Source organism: Brienomyrus brachyistius, chromosome 15 (genome assembly GCF_023856365.1).
Source record: "Brienomyrus brachyistius isolate T26 chromosome 15, BBRACH_0.4, whole genome shotgun sequence".
Taxonomy (NCBI): domain Eukaryota; kingdom Metazoa; phylum Chordata; class Actinopteri; order Osteoglossiformes; family Mormyridae; genus Brienomyrus; species Brienomyrus brachyistius.
The window spans coordinates 5,707,297-5,731,697 of NC_064547.1; the positions used below are offsets into that span (position 1 = coordinate 5,707,297).

Below are 24,401 nucleotides of genomic sequence, written 5' to 3' on the forward strand. Positions count from 1 at the left end.
ACGGGGGCCACGGGCCACTCTCGCACTCTCATGCTGCAGGCCTTTTGCACTAGAAATCCCTTTTTGGCTTAAGGGTGGGACGGGGAACCCGTCCTGGGGTGGCTATTCTGCGCGATGCACCTTGTCGTGTTTCATGGGTCTCTGCACCAGTGCAGCTCAGCCACACGAACGCGGGTCGCGGACGTTGTCATTTTTCCATTCCATTTGTACGGCCTTGGGTTGTATGATGCACTAACGGGCCTTTTGATTTTAAACAGAATTGTTAGTCTGTCCAGGTTGTGTTGAAGCTTGGGTAGTTATTCTGCCCCCCCCAACCCCACCCCCAGTTGTGTGTCTGTACCCGCCCATTACATCCAATGCCACCATCATCCATTGCTGTCAAATGCGGTTTTGAAAATGTTTTACAAGATGGAATAAAGATGCAAATGCAACTCTTCCTTAGAGAACACGAGAGGGCTGATCGGAGGAGAGAGCCCCCCACCCCCACATCCTCCGCCCCTCCCTCGTTTGTCACCTGACCACAACTGTGCCACAGTCCCAGCCGTCCCTTGTCGCGCTGCTTGCGAGTGGGAAGGCGGGGGGAGGGGCAAGGAAAGCACAAGAAAGGCCCATGTCATTTAGCCGAAGACGGGAACACGCTGTTGGGCTCCGGATAGAGGCAGGGGGCAGAGCTACGACCCGACCCCAGTCACCCCCTTACAGAAGACGCATTCCAAGGCTCAGTCACCATTTTTTCTCTTCCCTCATCCTGAAGAAAGCACTTTGTGAAAGGCTATCCAAAAAAATGTCTTTTTTGTTTTCATTATTGCTGTCATTGTTTTTTTTTGTTTTTTTTTTTATTCGCGATGGTATGTTGTCAGATGCGGAACTCGCATGGAAACGATAACGCCAGGAACTTTTACCGTTGGATGTATTCGGGATTTAAGTCTATTTTTACTGCTGTTCCTCAAGGTCACACCAGCCTGTAGATACCACACAAGCCAGCAAGTGGTGCTTCAGGACCTACTCAGGCAGTGGGAAGGGAACTGCGGCTTCAAAAATCTGTCTCGTCATTCGATCAGATATGCTCTCAGGGGGGAGAAAAAAAGATCCCCAATTTATCGTAGATATAGCTCACAATTACTGTCAGCAGGGTCTCAAGACAGCAGTGATTGCTGCGAAAGAAAGATTAAAAATGCTGAGTTTGCCCCATTTTGGAATCTGGGCTAGATCACTTTCACACCTAATAACAGAAGACTGCCCACCCCCACCCCCCTCAAAAGAAGGTACTGTTTCGATAATGTAAGAGCACAGTTTTGGTTCTTTACAATAGTGCCCCCCTGTGGCATACAAGGGACCTGCAAAAGGAGTTAGGTGGGAACTGTAGTCTTGCATTTGAGCCATGCTCTCCATTGAGAATGATGCAGAATTGTTTGGATTATGCCAGACTAATAATGAGGGGTTTAGCTAATATCTGGAAATAAACTTGTTTCTGGATCATTGTAGTAGATGGTTAGCATATATGTGTGGATCCTTATTTAAAATGTATCTCAAAGGATAGTAACCTTTAACTATGCAATATTAAAAAAGGACAGTTCAACTATTTCATTGTCAGACGGCATAATTCTTGTTAAGGTCTGAAGATGTCATTTAACCCCTGCAAATCCGCTGAACATGCACCAATAGGAGACAACTTCCGGAGCTGGACGTTTTAGCGTGTCCGATTGCAATGTTCTTAGTCATTGTAGTTCGTGAAAGAACGGGATGGTGAGGTGGCAGGGGAAATTAACACTTCAGGCTGCAAAAAGACTTTTTGTACAGCAGAAAACTGCTGAATTAACATTTTCCCAACTATACGGTTTTGTTTTTATTTCTTTTTTTTTTTTTTTTACAAAATACATCCAAATATCTCTGGCATCCTGGATTAAAGCAAGATATTTCTATCAAAAGAAAATGTTTGCATTTTGTGAATGCATGTTTATCTGTGCGCGCCCGTTAAGAAATGGCACGTGCCTTCCAGATATGAAACACCACCATCCTGTGTATGGTCATCGGAGAGTGGTGGGCCGGATTCCCACCCGGGGTGTTACTGCGCCTTGTGTCCATTGCTTCCTGGGATAGACTGTAGGATGACCGTAACCCTGTGCCAGAAAAGCAGTGCGGAAGAAGAGTGAATTGTCCAGTCCTTGTATCCCTCTATCATATGTTCATTCATCTAACTTTATTCAATTTTTACCCAGAGACCCTGCATTGGATTCGTGAATCGGTGGATTTAATTTGTCCATCTAAAACACATAAGCATATTACAGCGATTTCTGTTTACTAACAGTTTATCCATTAGTCAAGACGTTTTTAGCAAAATTGAGAAGAAATAACTTGCAGTGACAGGGTAGTAGTTCAGTTAGTCTAAACCTACATTTTACATGATTAGAACCTTGACAGAGGTTTAAAATATTTTGTAATCTCAAGGATGATATTAATGATTTCAAAATGTTAAATGCACAGGTTTTTTTAAATCCCAGTTTCTAAACTCAGCAGAAACGAACAGTTCTTCTCTCACCAATAGATGGCAGCACATGTCATGATTTTAAGGTTACCAGTTGTGACTGAATGAGACTATATGCAATTATACAGTAAGTGTAACATCTCCGCCCATTGGAGAGATGTGCAATCATCCAAAGCTCATCAGCGCTGCCATCATGATGCAAAGACCTTTTACGTGGTGCCGCCATTGTCTTCAGCCTTCCAGCGTCTAATTCGCTATGGCCGACCCGTATGGCGTATGGGATGGGGATCCAGCTCGTCAGGCAGCTCATTAACCCCACAGCGGCAGTCCTGATCTCCGCACAAGTTCACGCGCTACGTCATTGTCTACCCCCCAGTCCAGCTACCCCGGGCCGTCCTGACTCCCTCCTAACGACATCAGAGAGGCCACAGTGCATGCTGGGTGAGTGACAGGCTTTTGGCATCGTGCTGCATTGGTGTACTTTGGGTCTACTTCCCCACCTTCGCACGGCACAACAAAGGTCATTATGATGTATCTCTGACACCGAAATCAAAGCCGTTCGGATAGTGATATATCTCTCTTAGAGGTCTGCGCTCTGTCATTAAAATTGTTTCACGATTTTATTTGAATTCCATGTGTCATTTGCAGATTCGGAAACTCTCTTGCACAACCCCGCACCATTTTTGCTGACATTCCAGACCCCTCTGTGTGACGCACATTCATTTCTAAGATCTAAATTCTTTCATTTTAATTGAAAACGTCTATGGGCGTCTGGCGGGATAAGCGCTTAGACGTCAAGCTCCTTCCTGCCTCAGTGTGCGAGTTCCCGTGCTTGACGGCCTACCCGCACGCCTGTGAATATTTATAAGCAGTCAGGCCTGCAATGTGTCTCGATTCCGAATGATTGCGTGCAACAAAGACTCTGAGTAGTTATTGTGGTGTGAATGAAAATGATTAACGGTTTCGCTGACAGAGAATAAGCAATCGCCTTCACTAACAGAGCTTTCGGTGTAGAGCCTGGACTGTCCAGGGCATCTTAAGTACTGATAAATATTTCTGGCTGTTCACAGTATCAAGATTTCATATCATACTAACAAATTCACAGCATAGCTAAACACATGGGTACCAGTAGATTTCATTTGGTGACTAATACTCAATGAGGTCTTTGCTAGGAAGAAAAACATTTGAAAATGTATGGTTCATATCATATGAGCGCATTTGGGCCAAACGCATACATTCAGTATATTACTGCTGCCCTTGTGTCCCTCCCAGTACGTGTTTATTCACCAGTGACATGCGACTGATCTCACTTCTGCTGCGTACACACACACGCATGTCTGGTTGCTGGTACGACACTAAGAGCTTCTTCCTGCTCTTTGTGCCTGGCATTTTATCCCGATTGTGTAGCTAATTAATTTAATGTGCAGATCCTGCAGAATTATTCGAGGTGCTTGCCTTTCTCATGCTGATCAGGGACACTGGCCCTTCACCCCTCTACTCTACTTTCCACCGTTCCCTTCCCCAAGGGTGGGTACTCGGGGGGTGTGGGGGGGGTCCCTCTGAGGCCTCAAACCGAGCCCGTGGCTATCGTCCTCCCGGGAGAATGGGGACGAGGTGCCTTTAAATCACTGCGGCAAAACCCCCCACACAAAACTCTGCAGTCATTAATATGCACACATGCAAATGAGTAGGTAATTAAGAGCCTGAAATCTCCTGAGTCCCTTTGATTGCTAATTAATTCTAATCTGTGTAAAAGGGGGAGGAAAGGCAGAAGGAAAGAGGAAGGAAGAAATACAAGAGACAGAATGAAGGGAACTTGGAGACCCGTGGACTCCCTGACTTCTGGAGGCAGAGTTGAAATCCAAGATCACATTTTTCGGTGCCAAAATCAGAGAGAGATTCGGCTTCCGCCAGCAGCAGACATTTGCATATCGTATTAGCCTCACCAAATATAAGCCCCGCTTGGACATATATAAGGCGATGGTGACCGTCCGCATCTCAGAGTCACATCTGTGCACGGAACTATGCTGACGGCCACAACCGAATTGTGGGGCTGAGACATTTACAGCAGATAAGCAGATAGGAGTGTGGCGAGGAATCACAAAGCACAGCTAAAGGCAAACAAACAAACAAAAAAACCCCCCCAAAACAAAACACTGCAGGATGAGCAGCCCGTGATGGTGGGAAACGTTGCCGATTCAATTAAGACCCCACCAAAGGATGTGTAAAATCGCATACCATGTCCGGGGGGAGAAGGGCACAACAGACAAGCAATAACATGCAATATGAACAAATTGCATTAACTAGGTAATGTGAAAGCCAACGCGGTGTAGAACACGGCGGCGGAGAGCAACCTACGACCCCGCAAAGGAGCACCTCCTCCTCTTCCCTAATCGCTCACCACCATCAAAAAAAAAGAAAGAAAAGAAAGCAGCCCAGGTATCTTGGCAGGAAGTGCATGATGGCAGCAGCTGTGTTGTGGGGAACAGGCGATGTCATTTCCTCAGTTTACGAGCACCGAGTCCCCGTTCTCCACATACGCGCTGCTGTTATTGTTGATCCAGTGCTCCCCCGACACCTACCATCTCTACCTCCCTTCCCCCACGCTCGCATCCATCTCCCTTTTACTCCTTGCTTTCATCCTCCTCCCCTCTGCCTTGTCTTTTCTGCACAGCACTCGCGTTCTCTCAACAAATGAGCTCCCCTCTGCTGCCTGGGTCATTTATGTGTCAGGTTTGCCACCAGGGCTGATTCCCGTCCAGATCTGGCTTGAATGTGAACAGCTACTCTGGTTCGGACTCGTTTTCCTGGTCATGGACACAACACCCTGCTGGTGTCACCTGCAATGCTCCTTTGAGGAGCCACGCAGGTTGACTTACTGTAAGACACCATTTGTAGTGCAGTGTGGCATAACTTTATTCCACCCTGGTTATGAAAGTTGGTTTCTCTCTGCATGCACCCTCCCCCCATCCCTAACCTCTTCCTTTTCACGCTCGCTCCTGAGACCGCAGGCCTGCACAGTAGCACAGTTGTGAGGTGCCTAGGTTTGTCAACAGGAAGCCTGTGCTCGGTGCACTGTACACTGGGCGTGGGCAGACGCACTGGGGCAACCCAAACACAAAAAAAGAGAGAAACAGACGTATCTCGGTCCTGGGATTCCAGGAAGGCGGGGGCGTCCGACGAGGTGTGCAGAGGCGGTGGATGGGGATAGCCCAGAGAAGTGCCGTTCCGTCTTTGACAGAACACCCACGCAAAGCCCCCCTCTGCGGCCTGTACACTCCAGGGCTTGCAAACAATGGTCCACACATTTCATTTATGTGTGACATGACCCATTCTCCCATGTGTGACACCTCCCTGAGTGATACCTCCATTCTAACCAAGATTCCAGAAACATTTGGGATGTCAGCTTCCTTTATTTACACTTCTGTGACCTGGCACCATTTGCTCAAGAAACAGGAATCGCGTTTTAACATTATTTCGACGCAGGAGATGCATCAATACAAGCTTTCAAGCATAGATACAATTTATGCTTATTTTTTTTAGACTTGGAAAATGATAGCAAACTGTAAACTCGTATTTTATCACTACCTGTGACGGTTGGTACCTTAAAAATTGGGGAAGTAAGCAGACAATACATTTTTCAATACTACAGTTGCTTTTTTCCCCAAAGAAGAGAGAAAGTGTATTTCTAAATGACAATAGCATTTTATTAATGAGTTATAAAATTCAAATTTATTTGAAATGTATTTGTTTCACAATTAAAAATCTAAAAATATATAATATAATTTCCTTCTATGGATCAGCCCCCTCTGGTCCCCTATATTTGATGTAAGGGTATTTATTGCAATTTATTTTTTTTTATTTGACATAATATTTTCATTACATGTTTGCAATGGCGTCAATGAACTCAATAAATGATTGACCTGTTATATCCATTGGAAGTGGGGGAGGTAAATGAGACTAGACAGAAATTCTGAGAGGGCTGCTGGAGGCGTGACTTATCGTGTGAATAAGTCACTTGTTCTTTTCTGAGTCCCGCGAGCGGGTGGCGAGGGCGATGGTAGGGGGGCTCAGTTTGGACATTCTCTGTCTGCCTTTCCATAGCGCGAGCTCAGCGGGGGTCGGTTTACCGAGAGCGACGGAAGCAAAACAGATAGATTCCCCTCTCCTCCCCCTCGCTGGGAAAGAAGCAGGAGAGAACATGGGCAAGAAGCCAAAGCAATCCATCTATTCTCTCCCTCCAGCAGTGCCTGTGTTGCAGCTCTTTTAAAAGCCACTGCGACGTGTCTCCCTCCAAAAAGGAAAAAAAAGGCGTCAAAGTCACTCCCTGTGTTGAAACATGGTCGATGAAAGCAGCTAACCTTCATCGACATTGAATCGTACGCAAAGAACTCGATTTCTAAAACAGAAATGTGCACAGCCCTTACACAGGCTCTCTAGATAGGGGGGAATAGGTTGAAGGAGGTCTTGTCCTATTTCCTTGTCTGATCAGAACCCTAAACCCCAGCGCCCCTCCCCCATACTAGCCAACGCTGTCGTCACACAAAAGAACAGACTGAGAAGGAAAGGGTCATTTCCTGGCTCTAGTACGCCAAATTACTCTTCTCTGTGTCAGTGCTGGCTTGACACACAGATCCTCTATGGCCAGACTTCTCAGGTTCTTCGTTACGGAATACACCCGTTTTTTTTCAGCCGGTCTGGTCAAGTTGTCGTGTGCTACGTTTAATGGCTAGATGCATATTTCAGGTGTGATTCATTCATTGTCTGATCATCATAACGTCTGTTGCCATGTTTCTCAGGTGGACCCATCCATCTTCAAACCACTTATCCTGGTCAGGGTGGGTGCGTGGGGGGGGGGGGACCTGGATCCTATCCCATTTAGCATAGGGCACATAGATGCATAAACTCTCACACACCCAATCCTACGCTAACTTTGAAGTGCCAAGTCCAACTGTACATCATGGGGCTGGAACAGAAAACTTAAATGCCTGGCAGTACGGAATTGTCACTAAAAGAACATACAAACTTCACACACACAAAGGTGGGATTCAAACCCACAATTGTGGAGGTGGGAGGCAACAGTCCCACAAACCTAGGCACCATACTGCTATTTCAGGGTAATTGTTATATGATATGCAATACAATTGGTTTTTTACATCAATTGTTGTATAGCACAATTAATCACTAGCTGGAAATTTTGGGTTTGGTTCATTGCCTTATATACTGTACTGTGCAAAAGTCTCAGACAGTCAAAAGAAATGTTTAAGACTATTTGTCTGGGTAGCAAGTGCACCTTTGTTCAGAACAAAAAAACCACACAATTTAGCATATGCAAATTAAGAGTAACACAATAAAAACTAGTCAGAATTTTTTCTGCTCTCCAAAAAGTTACCGTTGGATGGTTGTTAGATGAACACCGCCGCAGGTCTCAAATTCCCCCCCAGGGACACCCCAGCCCAACAGCTCAATTAATTAATTAATTTAATTATTTTAAAAAGTCAGTGAGGTATCGAATAGCTATATTTGGTGCGCTAGTGGTCAAGTCAAAAAATATATGGGTGTATTGGATGGTTACTGGAAGTACTGGGGTGATTTTAGCGGAGGTTTTGAGACGGCTGAGCTGACACACTTCGACAGGCATAAAATCATAGCTTTACACCAACATGAAGATCATTTAAACATCATTTACTTTGGTGGCCTAAGACTGTTGCACAGTACCATGCATAATTTTTATTGTTGGTCTTTTCCGGTCCATGACTCTCTTAACCACAAGTCTTGTGTGGCTGATTTTTTTTGTAGCTTTTCCCTCCGTATTACATTTGACTTCTACGGCTTTGTGCTGTATGGTGGCTGAAGCTTAGGGGCGATGGTGGAAGGTAAGTGCAGTGAAAAGCAGTGCAGAAAAGCAGGGCCCTGCGCTGTACTGGATGAAGACGCGAGGTATGCAGTGAGAGCTTGCTGTGTCACACTGCTCTGGCAGATACAGAGCACGCTGTTTCGGCAATATGCGTCCATTTGCAATTATCCTTGGATGAATGTGTAGTACAGAGTGATGAGCTATTCTTTGGTTCGTCCTTCCAGTTTTAAAATAAATTCATAAGCTCACAGGCAGATCGTCATGGGGGTATTTTCCTCTTGGAGTACAACAACTGAAAAGCTTCGCAGGGTATCGTTTGTGACCTTTTATTAGTGCCAAATTTCCTACAAGGCGGCTTACAATATTACCCTTTTATGCTGTGTAATGTTTTACCGGAGCAACTGAACAGAAGCATTTCGCTCAAGGGTACAGCAATGGGGTACAGAAAATTCCCTTTAAATCTGACTCAAACCATCAGATTTAAGATTATAACCATGCATTGTCAACAGCCAGCTGTCCAATTTGAAAAACCTTTTTAATACAAATTGATAAAAGGTTTGACAGTAAGTTTCTCTAGTAAACGGTGGTTGGCACATAAAACAGTTGTCGTGAAAAAAAAATAACAATGATCTTTGATATTAACTTGCAGAATATTCAGAGATAAGGTGTTTTTCCTCTCTCCGTCCATCATTCCCACAAGCATTTATCCGGTTAAGGTTCGGGGTGAATCTCACGCCAGCCGGAACACCTTCGGATGGGATGGCACGCCACCAGAAGGTGATAAATGTTGCTGGATTGTCAATGGCACCAAAACCTTTACGAAATGCAAAATTAATCTGTCCAGGAAATTAGCTAAATAGGCCCGTTTTTGATTGTGGTTTTATCATGTGACTATTATATTTCCATATTATATACATACATATAATCACCTGCTCAGTGAATAGCACATTATTATTACACAAGCTAAATACACTGAGCAAGCTTGTAAGCTGTTTTAATAATCAAAATACATTTTTAATCAAAATTATATTTTCAGACTGCTCACAGATATTTAAGTTGATTTGGGTGTTTCCTCTTCCTTTGTGCGTTTGTTAAACCCTGCTCATTACTGGGACAGTGCTCTCCATGTCTTACCCAGCTGTTATTGCAAACTGCCTTTACGGGCCGAGTAGCAGCCATAGCTGTCATCGACACCTCCCACTATTCTGCTAATCTAGATCCTTTAAGCTGTAATGTCAAAAAGTCAGCGCGAGAGTGCCACCACTTCTTGGTGAAAACGGGCACAGAATGACTGCTTACTAATATAGCATCAGAGATCACTTATGTGAACATAGTGGAAGGATGAATGTGATTTAGATGAGTTTTTGCGCACCATTTTAAAAATGCAGTCAAGGTGAAGGCGTTTATACCTTAGCTTTACAAATACATGATTAGTCTGACTAACTGTCCTGTTTTACGTTTTCTACATTTTATAGAATCAGCAGAAATGACACCATATTGTCAACATGTAAAGCAGAGAGTTGATTACGTTAAATGTCCAGCTATTCAACAGTAAATAGACACATATGACCAGTTAACAAACAAACAAATCAATTTTAAAATAAGGGATAGCATCTTAAGCGTTTCTTAAAATCATATATTTCAGCGCATTGCAGTTTTTGTCAAAATGAACCGGTAATTCACAAAACAAAAAAAAAAAGAACAGCTTCATGTGAAATAAGGTATTTTAACCTGATGCGTGAAAAATTAAGGTTCAAATGTAAAGAATTTTCCAGGAAAAGTTTGTAATTATATTTCAGTAACAGGCACTAATCAAACGCATATATGGTAATGTATATTTTGCTTTTATTGTTTAATAAGAAACGTATCGCTACTTTTTCTCCGATCCACAAGCAGTAGCGCATGGTACATTGGCCCAGGGGGGTAATTATCACACTTTGCCGTGGCTTTCTCCTCTCCCCTGAGCCACCCATTTGATTATTTCCCAACGTGTCCCACTGGAAGTCATCATACCATTCTCCTATTCAAATTCTGTAATCTGTGCAATTACAAAGCACGGTCTAGACACCTGGGAAAGTCTGCTATGAAGAGTACTCATGCTCTCCCCAAACTAGGGTGTCTGCAGTGGTCATCAGACACAGCAGTCCTGTCACCAAAGGCGACGTTTTTTGTCAGTCTGTTTTAGCAGCCTCTGTGACTTTCCGTTTTGCACTTCATTCACCCTTCAGCCCCATTTATTGAAGATTTCTGCTCCAAGGTTGCCGCCTCTTTCTGCCAAGTTTTTGGAGTGGCTTCTAGGTTGATTCCTGCAACTCATTCCTTAATTTCCTTCATATTCTGCAAACCGTAACCCTATTTCCTGCATTGCTGTTTCACACCCACGAGGTCCAGCACGTTTAAATCCTAAGTAACCCTCTAAAAAGTAATGCTGAGATCGTGTGTAACATAACCCTCCCGCATTCCCTCCTCTTCCTTCTTTCTCATTCTCCGTGTTGCCTAGCCCTTCTCCCCTCCCCCACAAACTGCTCTGTTATGATCCTGCACCCTCTGAGATCCCCTACTCCTTTTGCTCTCCCTCCTTTCCGCCGAAGATACTATGAATCAGTCACAGCGACACCAAAAAAAAATATTTTCTGTTCCAGGTCATATTGAACAGTCGTCTTAAGCTAGTAATAACGCGCGCGCACTATGGGATTGTTATATCTATCTCTCCACGTCACGATTTATAATCATATTAAATGTCGCTACGCCCAGATTAATAAGAAAATAAAAAATTAGCCAGTATTTATTTTAATGGTATATTTAAGAGTATTCACAGATTACATTTCTTATATTGTTACTAATTAAAAATTATCAGATGTGTATATTTTATCACGTGTCAATCTTAGATATATTAATGTTGATACGTATGGAGATACGTCGCTTGTGGATGCGCATGACTTGTAGCGATAATATTTAAGAAACTGATCGATCGCGGCAGGCGAGGACGTCAACCACGAAATTTAACGATCATGGGGCGTCTGTGTCCAGGCCTCCCTTCGCCAGCCGCAACTGAGCACACAAGCAGACGGAGCATGGAGAAGGGGGCCGGCCTTTGAGCTCAGATGCGAGCGGCTATTGGTCGATGCGTCTGCTCCTCCAGCGTCATCGTTATCCTATTGGATAAACCTCTGCGGGTTTATCATTCTATCTAGCGCTGCTCCTGCTCTATTGCAGCTAACTTTTCGTGCGTTTTCTTCCGCTAACAAGCATAGTTCCTAAAATTTCGTATATTTAAGTGTACATCGATAACAGGAAATGCGATTAGATAAACACGAGTCGCTCACGCACTATTTGTAGAAATTGTTCGGCTCTTTGTAGGTTTTGAGGTGAAAACGGCAGGATTCTTGTTAGGCGTATGAAATTGGACACCGCTTGCGTTGAGGTCCCTTTTCATGCGGATGGATACGGTATTGCTTCTGACAATGTGGATGGATGTTGTTAAGATGTCTTCTCGGAGGATGAAATGAACTCAGTTGTGGCAACAAAAAGGATTACCATAGAGTGATAGTTTGGATGCAAAGCGCAATTTTTTATTTTGTCGAAGTGCACTGCCTTGCGAGTCAAGGGGGGCTGTAAGAGAACAAATTGTCGCGCTGATACATACTGCTTTTGAAGCCCTGTGGGCGAAATTCACTTGGAAGTTTTATGTCTTTTCCCTGCGAGCTTCAGTCTTTATCTTTTTTTTACTGTTGGATGCCAGACATTTGAGGAAAAAAGAAAGGTAAAAATCGCCTTCAGCGCACACATGCAGCGTTTTGAGACGTGTAGTGTGTTATTGAGTAGGATGAATCACTGACGCGGTGTGTTTTTCCATTTGAAAACGTTGAAGTTTGGCGAAATACAGAAGTTTTTGGGAATGGGGGACTGGGTAAAGCGGAGAGTGTGGCTGGACTTTTTGTCTACTGTGGTGCTGACTTGAGCCCGTTTGTGGAGGTATCCGCACCAGCGCCTTTGTTCACTTTTAAGAGACACTGACAAGTTTAAAAACTGACTTTGAAGTTCACTCTACTATTATTATTGCCCTATCTCGCCTGCGTTATTTACCGGAGCTAGCTAGCCAAGTCGCCTGTGCACTTTCGATAACATCATAATTATCAAAAAAGTGTTTAGCGGTTATTGAAAATATAGTTGCGGTGTTATTAGTGGTTTAATTGTCGGTTTGAGATGTAAATTTGACCACTTTGCTGAGACGTGTTTCTCCTGAAATCCCACAGTGGTGCTTGGCTACTGGAGCTCATTTATTTATGTTGTTTATTGCACATTTGGCAGGAAATTCCTTATTGCTTGACCCCCCCCCCCCCTCCTCCACCACCACCACCACCACCACCACCCCCCAGACACACACTCACACTCTTACCCCCGTATTCCCAGGCAAAACTTAGTGGAGATATTGCGAGCTCTTTGTGTGTTAAGTTGGGACTTGTGCAGCCCTGTTTACTGAAATGCGCGCCCTCGGACCGCGATGCCACTTCGCCGTGTCCGACATCGCCGCTTTCGGGAGCCTCGACTCTTTGTGTGTGTGTGAGTACTGTGTCAGAGAGCCCCCCCCCCCAAGCACGGCCACAGTTTCCATGTTTTTTTTTTTTTTAACACGGCCAGTTCAAACTTGGCCGATTTAAAAGCATCGCCAAATTCTCGTCTAAACACCTTAATGTGACTTGCTTGAACTGCTTGGCTTGCAGCGTTCCTTCAGCTTTGGAATCTTCTCCCGAATATGATGGATAGAATCTGAAGACGGTGACGGAGGAGTGTATTACATTTGAAATTTAATTTAATTATTATGATTTTTTTTTCTCTGGCTGGGAATCTTAGTAGAGGAACTGAAGGCAACGAGACGCGTTTCAGTGCATCGGCGTACATAGGTGGTCAGCCAAGTTTTTCAGGTTGCTGAACACATTCACGGTATGGGTTTAATCGATCGTAACGCTTGCATACGCACATATATTTTAATATTTTAAAACAACTTGTGGATCAGGCGTCTGCTTCGAACGGAATATTAAGAATAAATAGACTTTAATCGCGTGCCGGTAAAGGTTTCATATTGATAGTGATGAAATGTTGCCCGGTTTGTATGTGTGAAATTGGTGTTTATTGCAGTGTTTCGGGCTCACCGAGGCTGACGCCGGTGTGTTTTGTCACGTTAATATTATGGCCCGTTTGTTCTCACGGCCTCGCGGATTCGCACCGCGCTGTCTGCTTAATTGGTCTAAATCTGTTGCTTCCGAGCTGTGTTGTCTACAAAAGATGCCATTTTGTGTATTACATTGTTAACACGGTATTACTCACATGCATTCTAACTGATGAAACAGCAGTGTACCACTGACTTGCCAGGAACGGTACATTTCGCGATGTGCACTGTGTGCCTTCATGGTCGCGTGCTTGTTTCTACGGACCGATATTGTCTAACAGTCAGGCTTCAGTTAAGTTCTTTTTTTATTCTTTTACCACCGGCATGTTATGCAGCATCTATACACACTTCTGAGGTCAATAAAACTCCGCACCTCCTAATTTTGCTTGATCTTTTTTTTCGCCCTTAAAATTTACTAAGCAATTTGGAACAATAAAGGCCGAGTAGATTTTGTGAAACCTCAGTTTTAAAAAAAAATTTCTTCAGTTGTGTATCGATGCATATCAAATAAGCATATGGTATGGAGTTGAAAATACCAACAGGCCTGCCTGTGTAAGCTTGGTTCTTATTGAGATCGATATATAGACCTTTTCTCTAATTAAAGATTTAGGTAGGGACCTACTTGTTAATTTCGATAAATTAATACCGCTCTTGCAGAATGAATACTCTTGGAGTGAAGTGCAACAATGGCTGTGAAAGGACTCCACCTGTTGGTGCCCAGTGTCTAGGTCAGGCACAGCAGTGAGCATGGCAAATCAGAAAGTTTCATTGGCATCTCCTACCTTTTAAATTTTAGACTGGTATGCATGTTGTACCCTGAAAGAAACTGGGAATTGGGAAGTTAGTCTGTCATCAGTTTGGCTGCGGTCATTAAAATCCATTCAACCCTTTTGGGGGATTGTAAATGTCACGTGGAGCTTCTTGCCAAAATGGCTGATGCCGGAGTCTTTGTCAGGGATGTCTAATTAAGAATTATAGGGACAGAACATTTCAGGCCCTTCAGTCCTGCTTCTTGATGCAGGCCTGTCTTTTATGTTAGCCTTATGTGGGTGTTTTGGTTTAATAGGAAAAACCTTTTGGCTCTCAAGTAAGAACACACCATATGCATTTTGTCAACAGGACATTGTTTTGTAGAAATTGTACCCCCCCCCCAAAAAAAAAAAACAAAACACGCACATTTGGGAGAGGTCACGTTTATTGTGTTGGGCTATCATTCTCACATTGTGTGATGAATGTTACAGGTTGAAGCATTTTTGCTTTGCATTGGATTTGTGATGTTGTGCTGTTAGACAATGGGCTGTGACTTGCTTGAACTTCTGTCTGGTTTACTCTGTGCTAGTTTGGTTTCTGGTGCATGTTTTAATGCAAAAATTTAAAAAATGGTTGTGAAAGTGAAAGGTTTTGTGGTGGCGAGCCGGGTTCCCTTTGAGTTATTCTGAAAAACTGAGGCAGCTGAAATTTAACAAGTCACATTAGGCACTGTGCCTAGAAGTTCACTTTGTAGAAAATATCTACAATGTGTCTCAAGGATGTCGTCTATTAGTTGTTGATGTATCAGGTGCTTGCCAAATGGAAAAGGCTTTGAGGTAAATCTTTAGAAAAATTTGAGGCGTTGGTTAAATTCCAAAACCTTGTTGGCAATTCAGTTCATTTGGAGATTTGCAGTGAGTGGCCATGTCCTGAACATTCTAGGGATAAGTTTAGTTTTCTTTGAACGAAATACATTTGAAAAAGTAGAATTACTGTTGTATTGTCTAGTGTTAAATCCCTGTGTGTGAGGTTGTTCATGCAACTTAACTTCTGTTTTTATAATATCTCAACCCCTTGCTTTACAATATTTGTGGATAGTGGTTTATCTTGCTTTGTTGCTTTTGTTTTATGCTGTGCACTAATAACCTTGACGTTGCAGCGTACATTTGTCTTGACTTGCTGCCAGGCCTTTCAAACACTAGGGGGAAACACTGAAAGCAGCAATGTGCATTTTAGGTTGTCCTATTTAATATCGCATCTCTTACCTGTGCAGTTTGGCAATGGAAGCTGAACTCTGATCGTGTTATCCCAGTTTGTGTGAAAGTTTTTAATTTGGTTTGTAGTAGCGTGGTTTGGAAGAGAGTAAACATTTTAGTGTGTAAAATATAAAGTGTATTTTATGGAGGTGGATGTCAAATTTTGCATCAAGGAAACCTCTCCGGTTTTAAACACGAGAGCAGCTCTCTCAGCTCTGTGTTCCAGCAGAGGTTGTGGGTCAGAGACGTGAGCAGCCGGAGATTCCTGCTGCAGGCCAGGCAGTGTGTCCATTTATCTTTACTCTGAGAGAATGTTGCTTACTAGCTGAATGTTCCTGGTGAAGGGAACCATTTTCAGATTACTCTTTAGGGTAGGTTGACCCCTGTGAACAATTGAACATCGAGTCCTGCTATGTCCTCTTTGATGAGCAAAAACCGGGTGCAATATTCCTTCCTAATCGTAACGTGCGTGTTATTTGGATAAACAGGCCTAATCACTATTTATTTCTGACCGATACCCAATGGTGAGTCACTGGAAAAGCAGATGAAAGGCTTGCACTTAATAGTAAAATGTTCTGCTGAGTCAAAAAAAAATCTGTTATTTTAGGGTATAGGGCAGATTTTTTTTTTATTGCCAACTATACATTACTACACTAGATTAAAAACATGTCCGTCTTAATATTTGACTTGTTTAGATGCGTTTTTAGTACTTAGCTGGTCATCTAAAAGTGCTGCTCACTTGCAAAAAACGGAATCTGATTGTGGTGTTTGCACTGCTGTTGACTACATATCTATGAATCCCTGAGCACTGAATCATCGCTGACCTGGCACTGGGGCGTTTGTTCTGCTTGCCCGCATTTCTAGTGCATAGTGTATGCGCTTCTGGGGCCTCTGCTATATGGGAGGATGAGCGCAAGTTCCTTACATAGTGCCTCTTTGGGTTAAATCAGGATGCTTTTCAAATATTGCTTTTTGTTAGACTGCTTAATGCGTCGTGCAGTCAGTCAATTTCCTCTCTCAGTTAACTATTTTTTAAAATTATTATTTAAAAACATCTCTTGTGGGTCAGAGTAACGGTCATTCTGTCCTCTTCATAGGTTTGCTAGTGGCTAAGACCGGATTGGCACGTACGAGCAGCAACAGAGAATGGCTGCTGTGGGAACAGACAAGGAACTCAGTGACCTTCTGGATTTCAGCGCGGTAAGAATTTATGGAGATGCTTGTATCTGGTGGCCGAGATCCTCTATGAGGGGTCTTTTTGAGGGCTTGGTGCAGGGCAGGTGGGGCTGCCTTTTATCTCCAGTGGCCATTGCTTGTGCTCGGTTTTTGAATGACGTCTTAGGTGGTTCTGAATATTTTATGGGGTCATCCTAGTGTGTGCCTTTTCAGAAGCACCAGGCATGTTGTGCGACGTGTAATATGATACATGTAGATGAATAGTTCCTGAATAGTCTTAATAACCTTTTCCAATGTGGAGGATTGAAGAGAATACCTTGCGCATAGTAGACTTTGAGTCTTTCTTTTGAAGGTAGGGTAGAATTCAGGTATTTCCTGTGCTTAGTGGTCATGCTCATCACTTGCTTGCTTTTTTTTGGTGGATTTCATGCTTTCTGGGGAAGTTCTATCTGCGTGGACCTTTTGACAATATGACTGCGACCATTTTGCCATAGGTTCTTGAAATACTACCATATAAATTACAGGAGAACTGCAGCAGGCCTGTGTTACTGGTAGTGCGGTCTGATATATTGTTGAATTAAGTTGGTACAGTACAAAAGTAACAGAAGTCTTAAGAGGCTAGTGCCAAAACAACGAAGTGTTTTGAAGTATTATAGGGCAGATGTTGTCCTGAACTACTTTCCGCTTTCACATATGCATTCAGGCAGTCGCCACACAATAGGGCTGTTAATCTTTGGAAACATGGGGCAGAAAAGGCTAATTCCTTATAGACCTGCATCTGAAACCACAGCGCTGGTGCTGCAGGACTCCAGCTTACAATTAATGTTTGCAAATGCGGCCGGGTTCAGGACGTATATGCTGTTGATTAATTTCCCTCGATGGTAACGTCAGGTACTGGCTTTCCTCTTCTGCTGAAGCCAGAAATGAGCAGAATGTTGCTCAGATGCAGAACGAGTGCTTGAAAGCAGGAGGCACTCTTCAGCTCTGAGAATGACTTCATAAATGGCAAGGAACCAAGGCAGTGCAGTGAAAATGGAGTGGACCGGATTAAATGCATTGAGCCCCTTAACTGGTTAACATTCATGGGACTCGTTTGTTCCTAGAATCGACCTCACAAATTGCTCCATTCTAGTGTGGGGTCTCGGCAGAGGCCCGATGTGCTGGCAGCATGTTTGAGCGTTGTCCTAGTCAAATCTCTGTGCTTCGCTTAAATGTAACCAGAACATGATTCAAAAAAAGTGATTGTGAATAAATACCCAACACAAAATAGACACAGCCCAAAAAAAAAAACCCTGATTAGTCTTCTGTTAATTCTGTATCTGTCATTTAGATTTTGGGCTTCCAAAAATATGGCCTGGCTTGTCATATTGTTTGAGCTGGTGACTTTTTGGGTACATGCTACCCTCAGCCCCCTCTTCAGCCCATCCTGAATTGTGGTGGGTGGGTGTGCCCATACTTTTTTTTTTTTTTATAAACCCATGATGTCTTCTGTGCGATGACGCTCTTCTTGTATTAGTGGTGGGTCATAGGGGTGATTTTGTGGATGTTCTTCCTGATTTCTTCTGCTAACTATGTGGCTTGTAGGACACTGAAAAGTGGTATGCATGGAGATGGCACATAGCGTGGACAAAAAGAAAAATGATTAATTAAAAACCTAAGGTGGACTTAATTTATTGTAATGGAAATTTGCCATCCCTGCAGAGTGTCTAGATGTGTGGCTGCAAATGCTAATTAAGAAAATGTTATCGTCATCTGGCCCTAGCTAAAATAACAATTCCATGAGTAATTAAAACTTACTGATATTTAAATCTGTCCTTAGATTTAAATGCAAACTGTTGGTAAACTGGAAGGAATTATTGTCTGAATACCATGTGATGTAATGTAACTAGCTGAGGAAAAATGCCACGCGTGTCTTAGTTTAAACTTAATAATCTAGAAAACGCAATGGCCACCAACTTAGTCTGTTTTTGATAGGTAACTAAAAAAAAAAATCTTTAATATGCTACAGCTGAAGCCAGCAACCTCTTTGTCACGCTGCCTAGTAGACTGCTCTACATACAGATTCTTTTGAATTTCAATGGCTGCTTGTGTGTACCTCCCTACCCCCCTGTTTAACCACAAGTTGGCTTGCTTTTTGCTTGAAGTAAAATGTGTGGCCGTTGGCAAAGATGATGATGTGGTATCTGTCCCGGGAAAAGTTAGCGGTGTGACGATGCATGGCGTGCTCTGCTCTTATCTGAATGTTATTGTGGTGTCAATCATCTCCCCCCACCCCCTCTGTCACAGATGTTTGCCCCACCTGTGGCTAATGGGAAGAACAGGCCAACGACACTTGCCAGCAGCCAGTTCGGAGGATCAAGTAAGCACATGCATGATTGAGCTTGTAACATGTTTTCAATGTGTTCGGGGCATTCCGCTTACTTTTCCCCCTTGAATGTTTGAAAGTGCACTTCTAATTGATCTAAATTAGCTTTCTTTTAAGGCTAATTAATGTCTTGATGACGGTGTCCAGCATATTGCCTGGTGCTCACTGCTCTAAAGGCTGAATTGTAGAGTGTCCTGTGGTGGTGGAAATGCTCTTGTGTAAGTGTTCCCATTCCCTGGCTCTCCCCTGTCATTATCCTCTGTCTGGGCTTTCTCAGCGCTGGGCCAGCGAACCTCCTGCCCAGCCTTATTGCCTTTGATCAGCCTGTACTCTGTGAGCTCACAAGAGACCAGGGCAGGCACATGCATGCATTGATTCCCTCCCTTCCCCCACCCCTTCCTTTTTATGGTTCTGAGATGGTTGAACAGAGCAAAAGCTTCAGGCTGCTTGTGATGCCTTTGAACTTTGTAGATGTATTACATATCATCAACTGGAGATCTGGAATCCTAGAACGGAGGGAACCTGAAATGGGTCCTTTTTGGTCAGATGTTGTAGCGTTTTTTTTTTTTCTTTTTTTAATTTTATTTGAAGCTAGTTTTCACTTTCCGACAGGTATTCCTTATCCTAGAATTTTGCTTTTGTGTCACTTGATAAATTTCAAAGTGTCAGAATACTGCTGGATGTACTTTTTAGCTTTGTTACTCGTTTTCCCCCAAACTTGAACCTGTGGGGTTGGTTACTGGTTTATTTTGTTACTGCACAAAGTTCTGAAGAGGTGCTTGAAAGTATTGGCAATGAGAACACGAGTTAGCATATGAAATGTAAGACGGTCTGCTCCCCACACGCCACTCAACATCTAGCATGTTTAAGGCTCAAATAAAAATGTGTATTTTTGCATCTGTACAGAGATCCAGTTGTGCATTGTTTACTGTTGTTGTCCGCATCCCCTCTTCTAGGTGACTACACTTGTGTTCTTTTTGCACGTTATTGTGCCCATAATGTCGTAAAGCATTTGAATGAGACTTTGTTGGTATAAGCAAACTAATGGCATTTGGGTAAACATTCACGCGTCCCTTCTATCTAAGAGGTCGTTTATTGTAGGAAATACCCAGAAAGGGGATTAAAACTAAAAGCGTGTCACTGCTGCTTCTCGCCGGCTGAGGCTTCGTGAGCTTTTGTGAGGGTTTTTTATTTTCTTTACCCGTTATGATAATTTGAAAATGTTGAAAAAGAGCATCTAAATTTGAAAATGAACAGTTCCTGTTTGGTAATTTTAATATTTAGAAGAGTACCGATATCCTTAAGTTTTATTCTGCATGACCATGGTAGGAAGTTCTGTTAATCCAGTTCTACTTTCTCCTTAAATTTGTATCTTTCCGTTTCTGAAATTTCTGTGCCTTGTTTGTAGGAGTGCTCACCCCAATTAGAATCCTCTATAGTCGTTTTTAGTGTTAGCTCTTTGAGCTAAGTTAAACTGCTAGGATTTAGTCCAAAGTGGTGTCAAGGAAAAGTTCTATTTTCTTTTGCCTCTTGACGGCATTATGTTCCAGCTGTTCTCAACCCCTCTAATATAGAACTGTAAATGCTGTAATGTAACATTCTGTGACCAATCCTGGAGGCTTTATGCTCTGTCAACATAAATTTTAATGATACCTTCAAGGGTAAGACTCCTTTACCTGTTCTACACAAAACCAGTGGTCACTGGCTTTTGTACGCTAACTAAATGCATTGATTTTGTCTGAATCTTATTGGACTTGCAGAGTAATTCATTTTATATGCGAGCCAACTTAACATTTTTGTTTTTCCAAACAGTTTACTTAATTGTTCACAATATTAAAGTTTATTTTGAGTGTTAAAAGGATAAAGGATTAAATTCCATCTCTGCTAGTAGGCTTATGGTGAATATTTAGTTTATTTTTCGGTCCAAATCTTTGTTTAGCTGAAAATGAACTGGCTGTTAATTTTTTGGGAAAAGTTTAGAATTCCCTTTCTGCTCTCTTGTGTCACATTTCGCTCCCACCTTTAATGCAGATGTCAGACGTCTGTTTGTGCATTTGTTATGATACCACGCATCTGCAGATAGTACTTTAGCATCTGTACAATGTAACCTTGTTTACCCAAAGTAGCCAAGCACTTATTGCCCCATATGCGTTTTTGTGTACAGTTTATTTAGCCTTACAGATTCTTCACTTGGTGGAATCTTCATTTTCCCCTTTGCCTGCTATCTTTTAAATATTCCGTCAGTCTGTCTCGTTAGATAGTTTCAGACCTTATTCCCCGTGCATGCTTAGAAATTTCCTCGCCCTACTACATGTGCTGAACACATTTGGGCAGGAATGAAGGCTGTGTAGCTGCTCGAATTCGGAAATCTTTTTTTTTTTTCTTTTTTTGAAAAATCATTCTTGATGCATCCTGGAATTGCAAGAATGTAGTATTGACAAGGTATGGTTTTCGAGTTTTAAGTAATGCTTGCAAACCAAAGGAAAGTTACCCATACAGACCAAACAATCAATATTCTGGGGATGATTACAGAAAGAGACTCATGTCCATAGTATTGTTGCCTAGTAACGTGAAAAGAGCAAGGAACCAGTTGGTGTACTGCCAATGCTAATGAGTAACACAAAAATTGCAACAACAAATTTAGCAAAAGGCCTCAGTCACTTTGTCATAAAAGCATGTGATGACCTAGTTTTGATGGACAAAAAGGTAAGATTTTATTTTAACTTGTTTTTTAACCCATCGCAACATGCTGAACAAAAGTTACTAGACAAACTGTTTTGTATATCAGAATGTGAAGGCCGTTAAATACTACTAAATCCAAGGTACATCAAATGCATGGTTTGTCATTGGCTTGTGCATGATGAGGGAGAAGATGAAGAATGGAAATCCGGAAATTTTCTGCTGCCGTTTCACATCTTCAATGTCATCGAGCAACTATCACCTTACTCTGTGTTACTGTTACACATCACTATCAGTTCTCTTTAAAGATGGTGACACATCTCCAGAGTGTTCTTAGCTTCTGGAAACCTGTTTCCTAATGTGTTTTCCCCACATATGCAGGTTGGACATTTACATTGATATTAATTGATCATTGCCTCTGCCAAATTGGGTGGCCCTAGTATCATTAAAAAAAAAAAAAAAAAAATCATACCCAGAATTCTTAGCCCGAGGAAGGACTGTTATTCCCATCCTTTGTTTCATTAGCAGCGGCGATTTTTGTGGGGTTCGTTAATCTGCAGTGAGTTTAACAAATAGCTTTGCTGTTATTGCAATCTGTCAGGTCTCTCAACAAATTATTAAATAGATTTTTAGGTGACTCTGCTTTGGGAGGAATACCAAAAGTAACTCGACTGTGTGCGGCTAAATGTCTTAACTTATTTCAAAGTAACAACACATTTATTTCAAATTAGACAAATATGAAGATTCCAATTTTACCCATCCTTTGGTTTAGTCAGACTGCTTAATAAAAAAATAAAAAAATAATAATGGTTATCTGAGTTAGAGGTGTGTGTGAAATTTCTTAAACTTGTTTTTCGTTATCTTGTTTGAGATTTTTAAAGGCAAATACAGGCATGAGAACCTGATTAGTCTATCTTTTTTATAGTGGGAATAGTGAGCAATTGAGGCTGCTGTCTGGATATTCCTTAAGTAGGTTTAAATTGCTCTGCAAAAGCATGACTTATGGCTGAATAATGAAAATGGATTTTTTTTTTCTTTTCTGAAGGACCCCAGACTGCTCTGATCGGGTTGGGTTGTGCTTCTGAAGTCTAGCTTAGCTTTATGCCAGTGTCGCTACAATATATTTTTTTGATGATGCTTTTCTTATGGGTGATATGATGTGTGACTGTATGATGTGTGAGCTTTGGACTCTAAACTTTTGTGTTCGATGCCACAATCATGTTTGCTTGTCATACAGAAAGGTGGATGCTTCTGCAGATAGAATCTGTAGTGTTCGCTCGCTCGCTCCTTCTTGATAAAGCTGTCGACTGTCTGCTCGAAGTTCACCCGCTGGTTGAACGTGTCTAGCTTACTTCCCCTTACCTTGTGAAATTGAGACATTATGGTAACCCCCCCCCCCCCCCCCAAAGTGTGAGAATACATCAAGGAAACAAAGGCGAAGCGTGGCTCATGTCCTTTAAAGGCTTCGCCCGCCCCTTATTTGGAAAGCCCCCCCACCCCCTCCCTCACCCGCTGGCTTGCAGGAAATGGTCTGAAAGGCTTGAAGAGCCCCCCCCCACCCCCATGTTGACACAGCACGGAGGCTCTATGGCAGCCTTGCAGCCTCTCCCGCTCACCTCTGCAGCTGCCGGCCCTTCATCACTTTGCACGTGTCAGATACAACAGTCCTGAGCAATGGAGCAGCTCGCTCCCTCCCTCTCGTCACCTGCCGCCTGTCCCCACCGCCGCCTTCCAGCCATTAACCCATGCGACTGCCTCCAAATGGGTGCGCTCCAGCTCCCAGCCCCTGCACCGCAAAACGTGTCCCGCTCTGCCCCGTAGGAATGTTGATACAGTCCCACCCCCCCCAAAAAAAAAAAACATTTCCTTTGTCCTTTCCCATTACACCGAATGCAGTTCATTAGCAGAACTATGGGATGGCAGTGTCATTTTTAGGCCTGCGTGTAAGCCGACTCGCTAATGTTCTCCTGTTAATAATGGAACTGCTCATGGTTGCACAGAGCTACAGATGTGAAAAGGGTTTGATTGAATTTAATAAATCATTTGGTTCTGGTGTTACGGTTATGATCAACTTATTTTCTTTTGTTTCTATAGTGCTGTTATTCTGTATCCTACCGCATCTATGTTCTGAAACGTTTTCTAGAACAGTCTGTGTTATGCGTTGTCCCCTCCACCTCTGGCAGGTTAGTTTAATCCAACTGAGCACATGACTGTGGCACGTGCATTGCAGTTCTTGAACGAAAATGCGGACATCTACAAATGAACGTATCTGTTAACATCAACGTGTACGGTCAGTGTTGGGCTGATGCTAATGTTTCAGCGTGGAACCTGCCCTTCTGTTAAGGTGTCCGGCTGTATCAGGAAGGGCTGCTGCTTTTCAGGAAATTCGCTCATTAAAAACATTTAAGCTTCTGGCCTGCGCGGCACCTCTTTGGTGCTCGCATGTGCCTCCGACTTGATCCATCTTAGCTTTTCCATCACTGCCTTGGCACACCCTGGGTGGTTCCGATCTGTGCGAAGATCCTCCGGTTCTGTGCAGAATTAGCGTCTCTGCTCCGCCGTCAGTAGGTCCCCGTGAGCGGACCCTCGCGTGCCGTGTACTACTTTACAACTTATCTGTAGCGCTGCAACTCAAATCTTTTATACATGTTAATCTATGGCCG

At 43.0% G+C, this 24,401-nt stretch overlaps 1 protein-coding gene across 4 annotated transcripts in view; it reads left to right on the forward strand.

The window, feature by feature from the left end:
* Positions 1-11,534: 11,534 nt before the first annotated feature.
* Positions 11,535-24,401, forward strand: part of tcf3b (transcription factor 3b) — a 30,130-nt gene continuing 17,263 nt past the window's right edge. The window contains exons 1-3 of one of the 4 annotated variants that reach the window (XM_048976526.1): positions 11,535-12,105; positions 16,616-16,718; positions 18,981-19,053. In XM_048976526.1, coding sequence (XP_048832483.1) covers positions 16,665-16,718; positions 18,981-19,053 — 127 coding nt within the window. In that variant the 5' untranslated portion in view covers positions 11,535-12,105; positions 16,616-16,664. Of the gene's footprint in view, positions 12,106-12,996; positions 13,287-16,615; positions 16,719-18,980; positions 19,054-24,401 lie in introns of those variants that run through there. The other 3 variants (XM_048976527.1, XM_048976528.1, XM_048976529.1) reach the window with 3 other exon arrangements.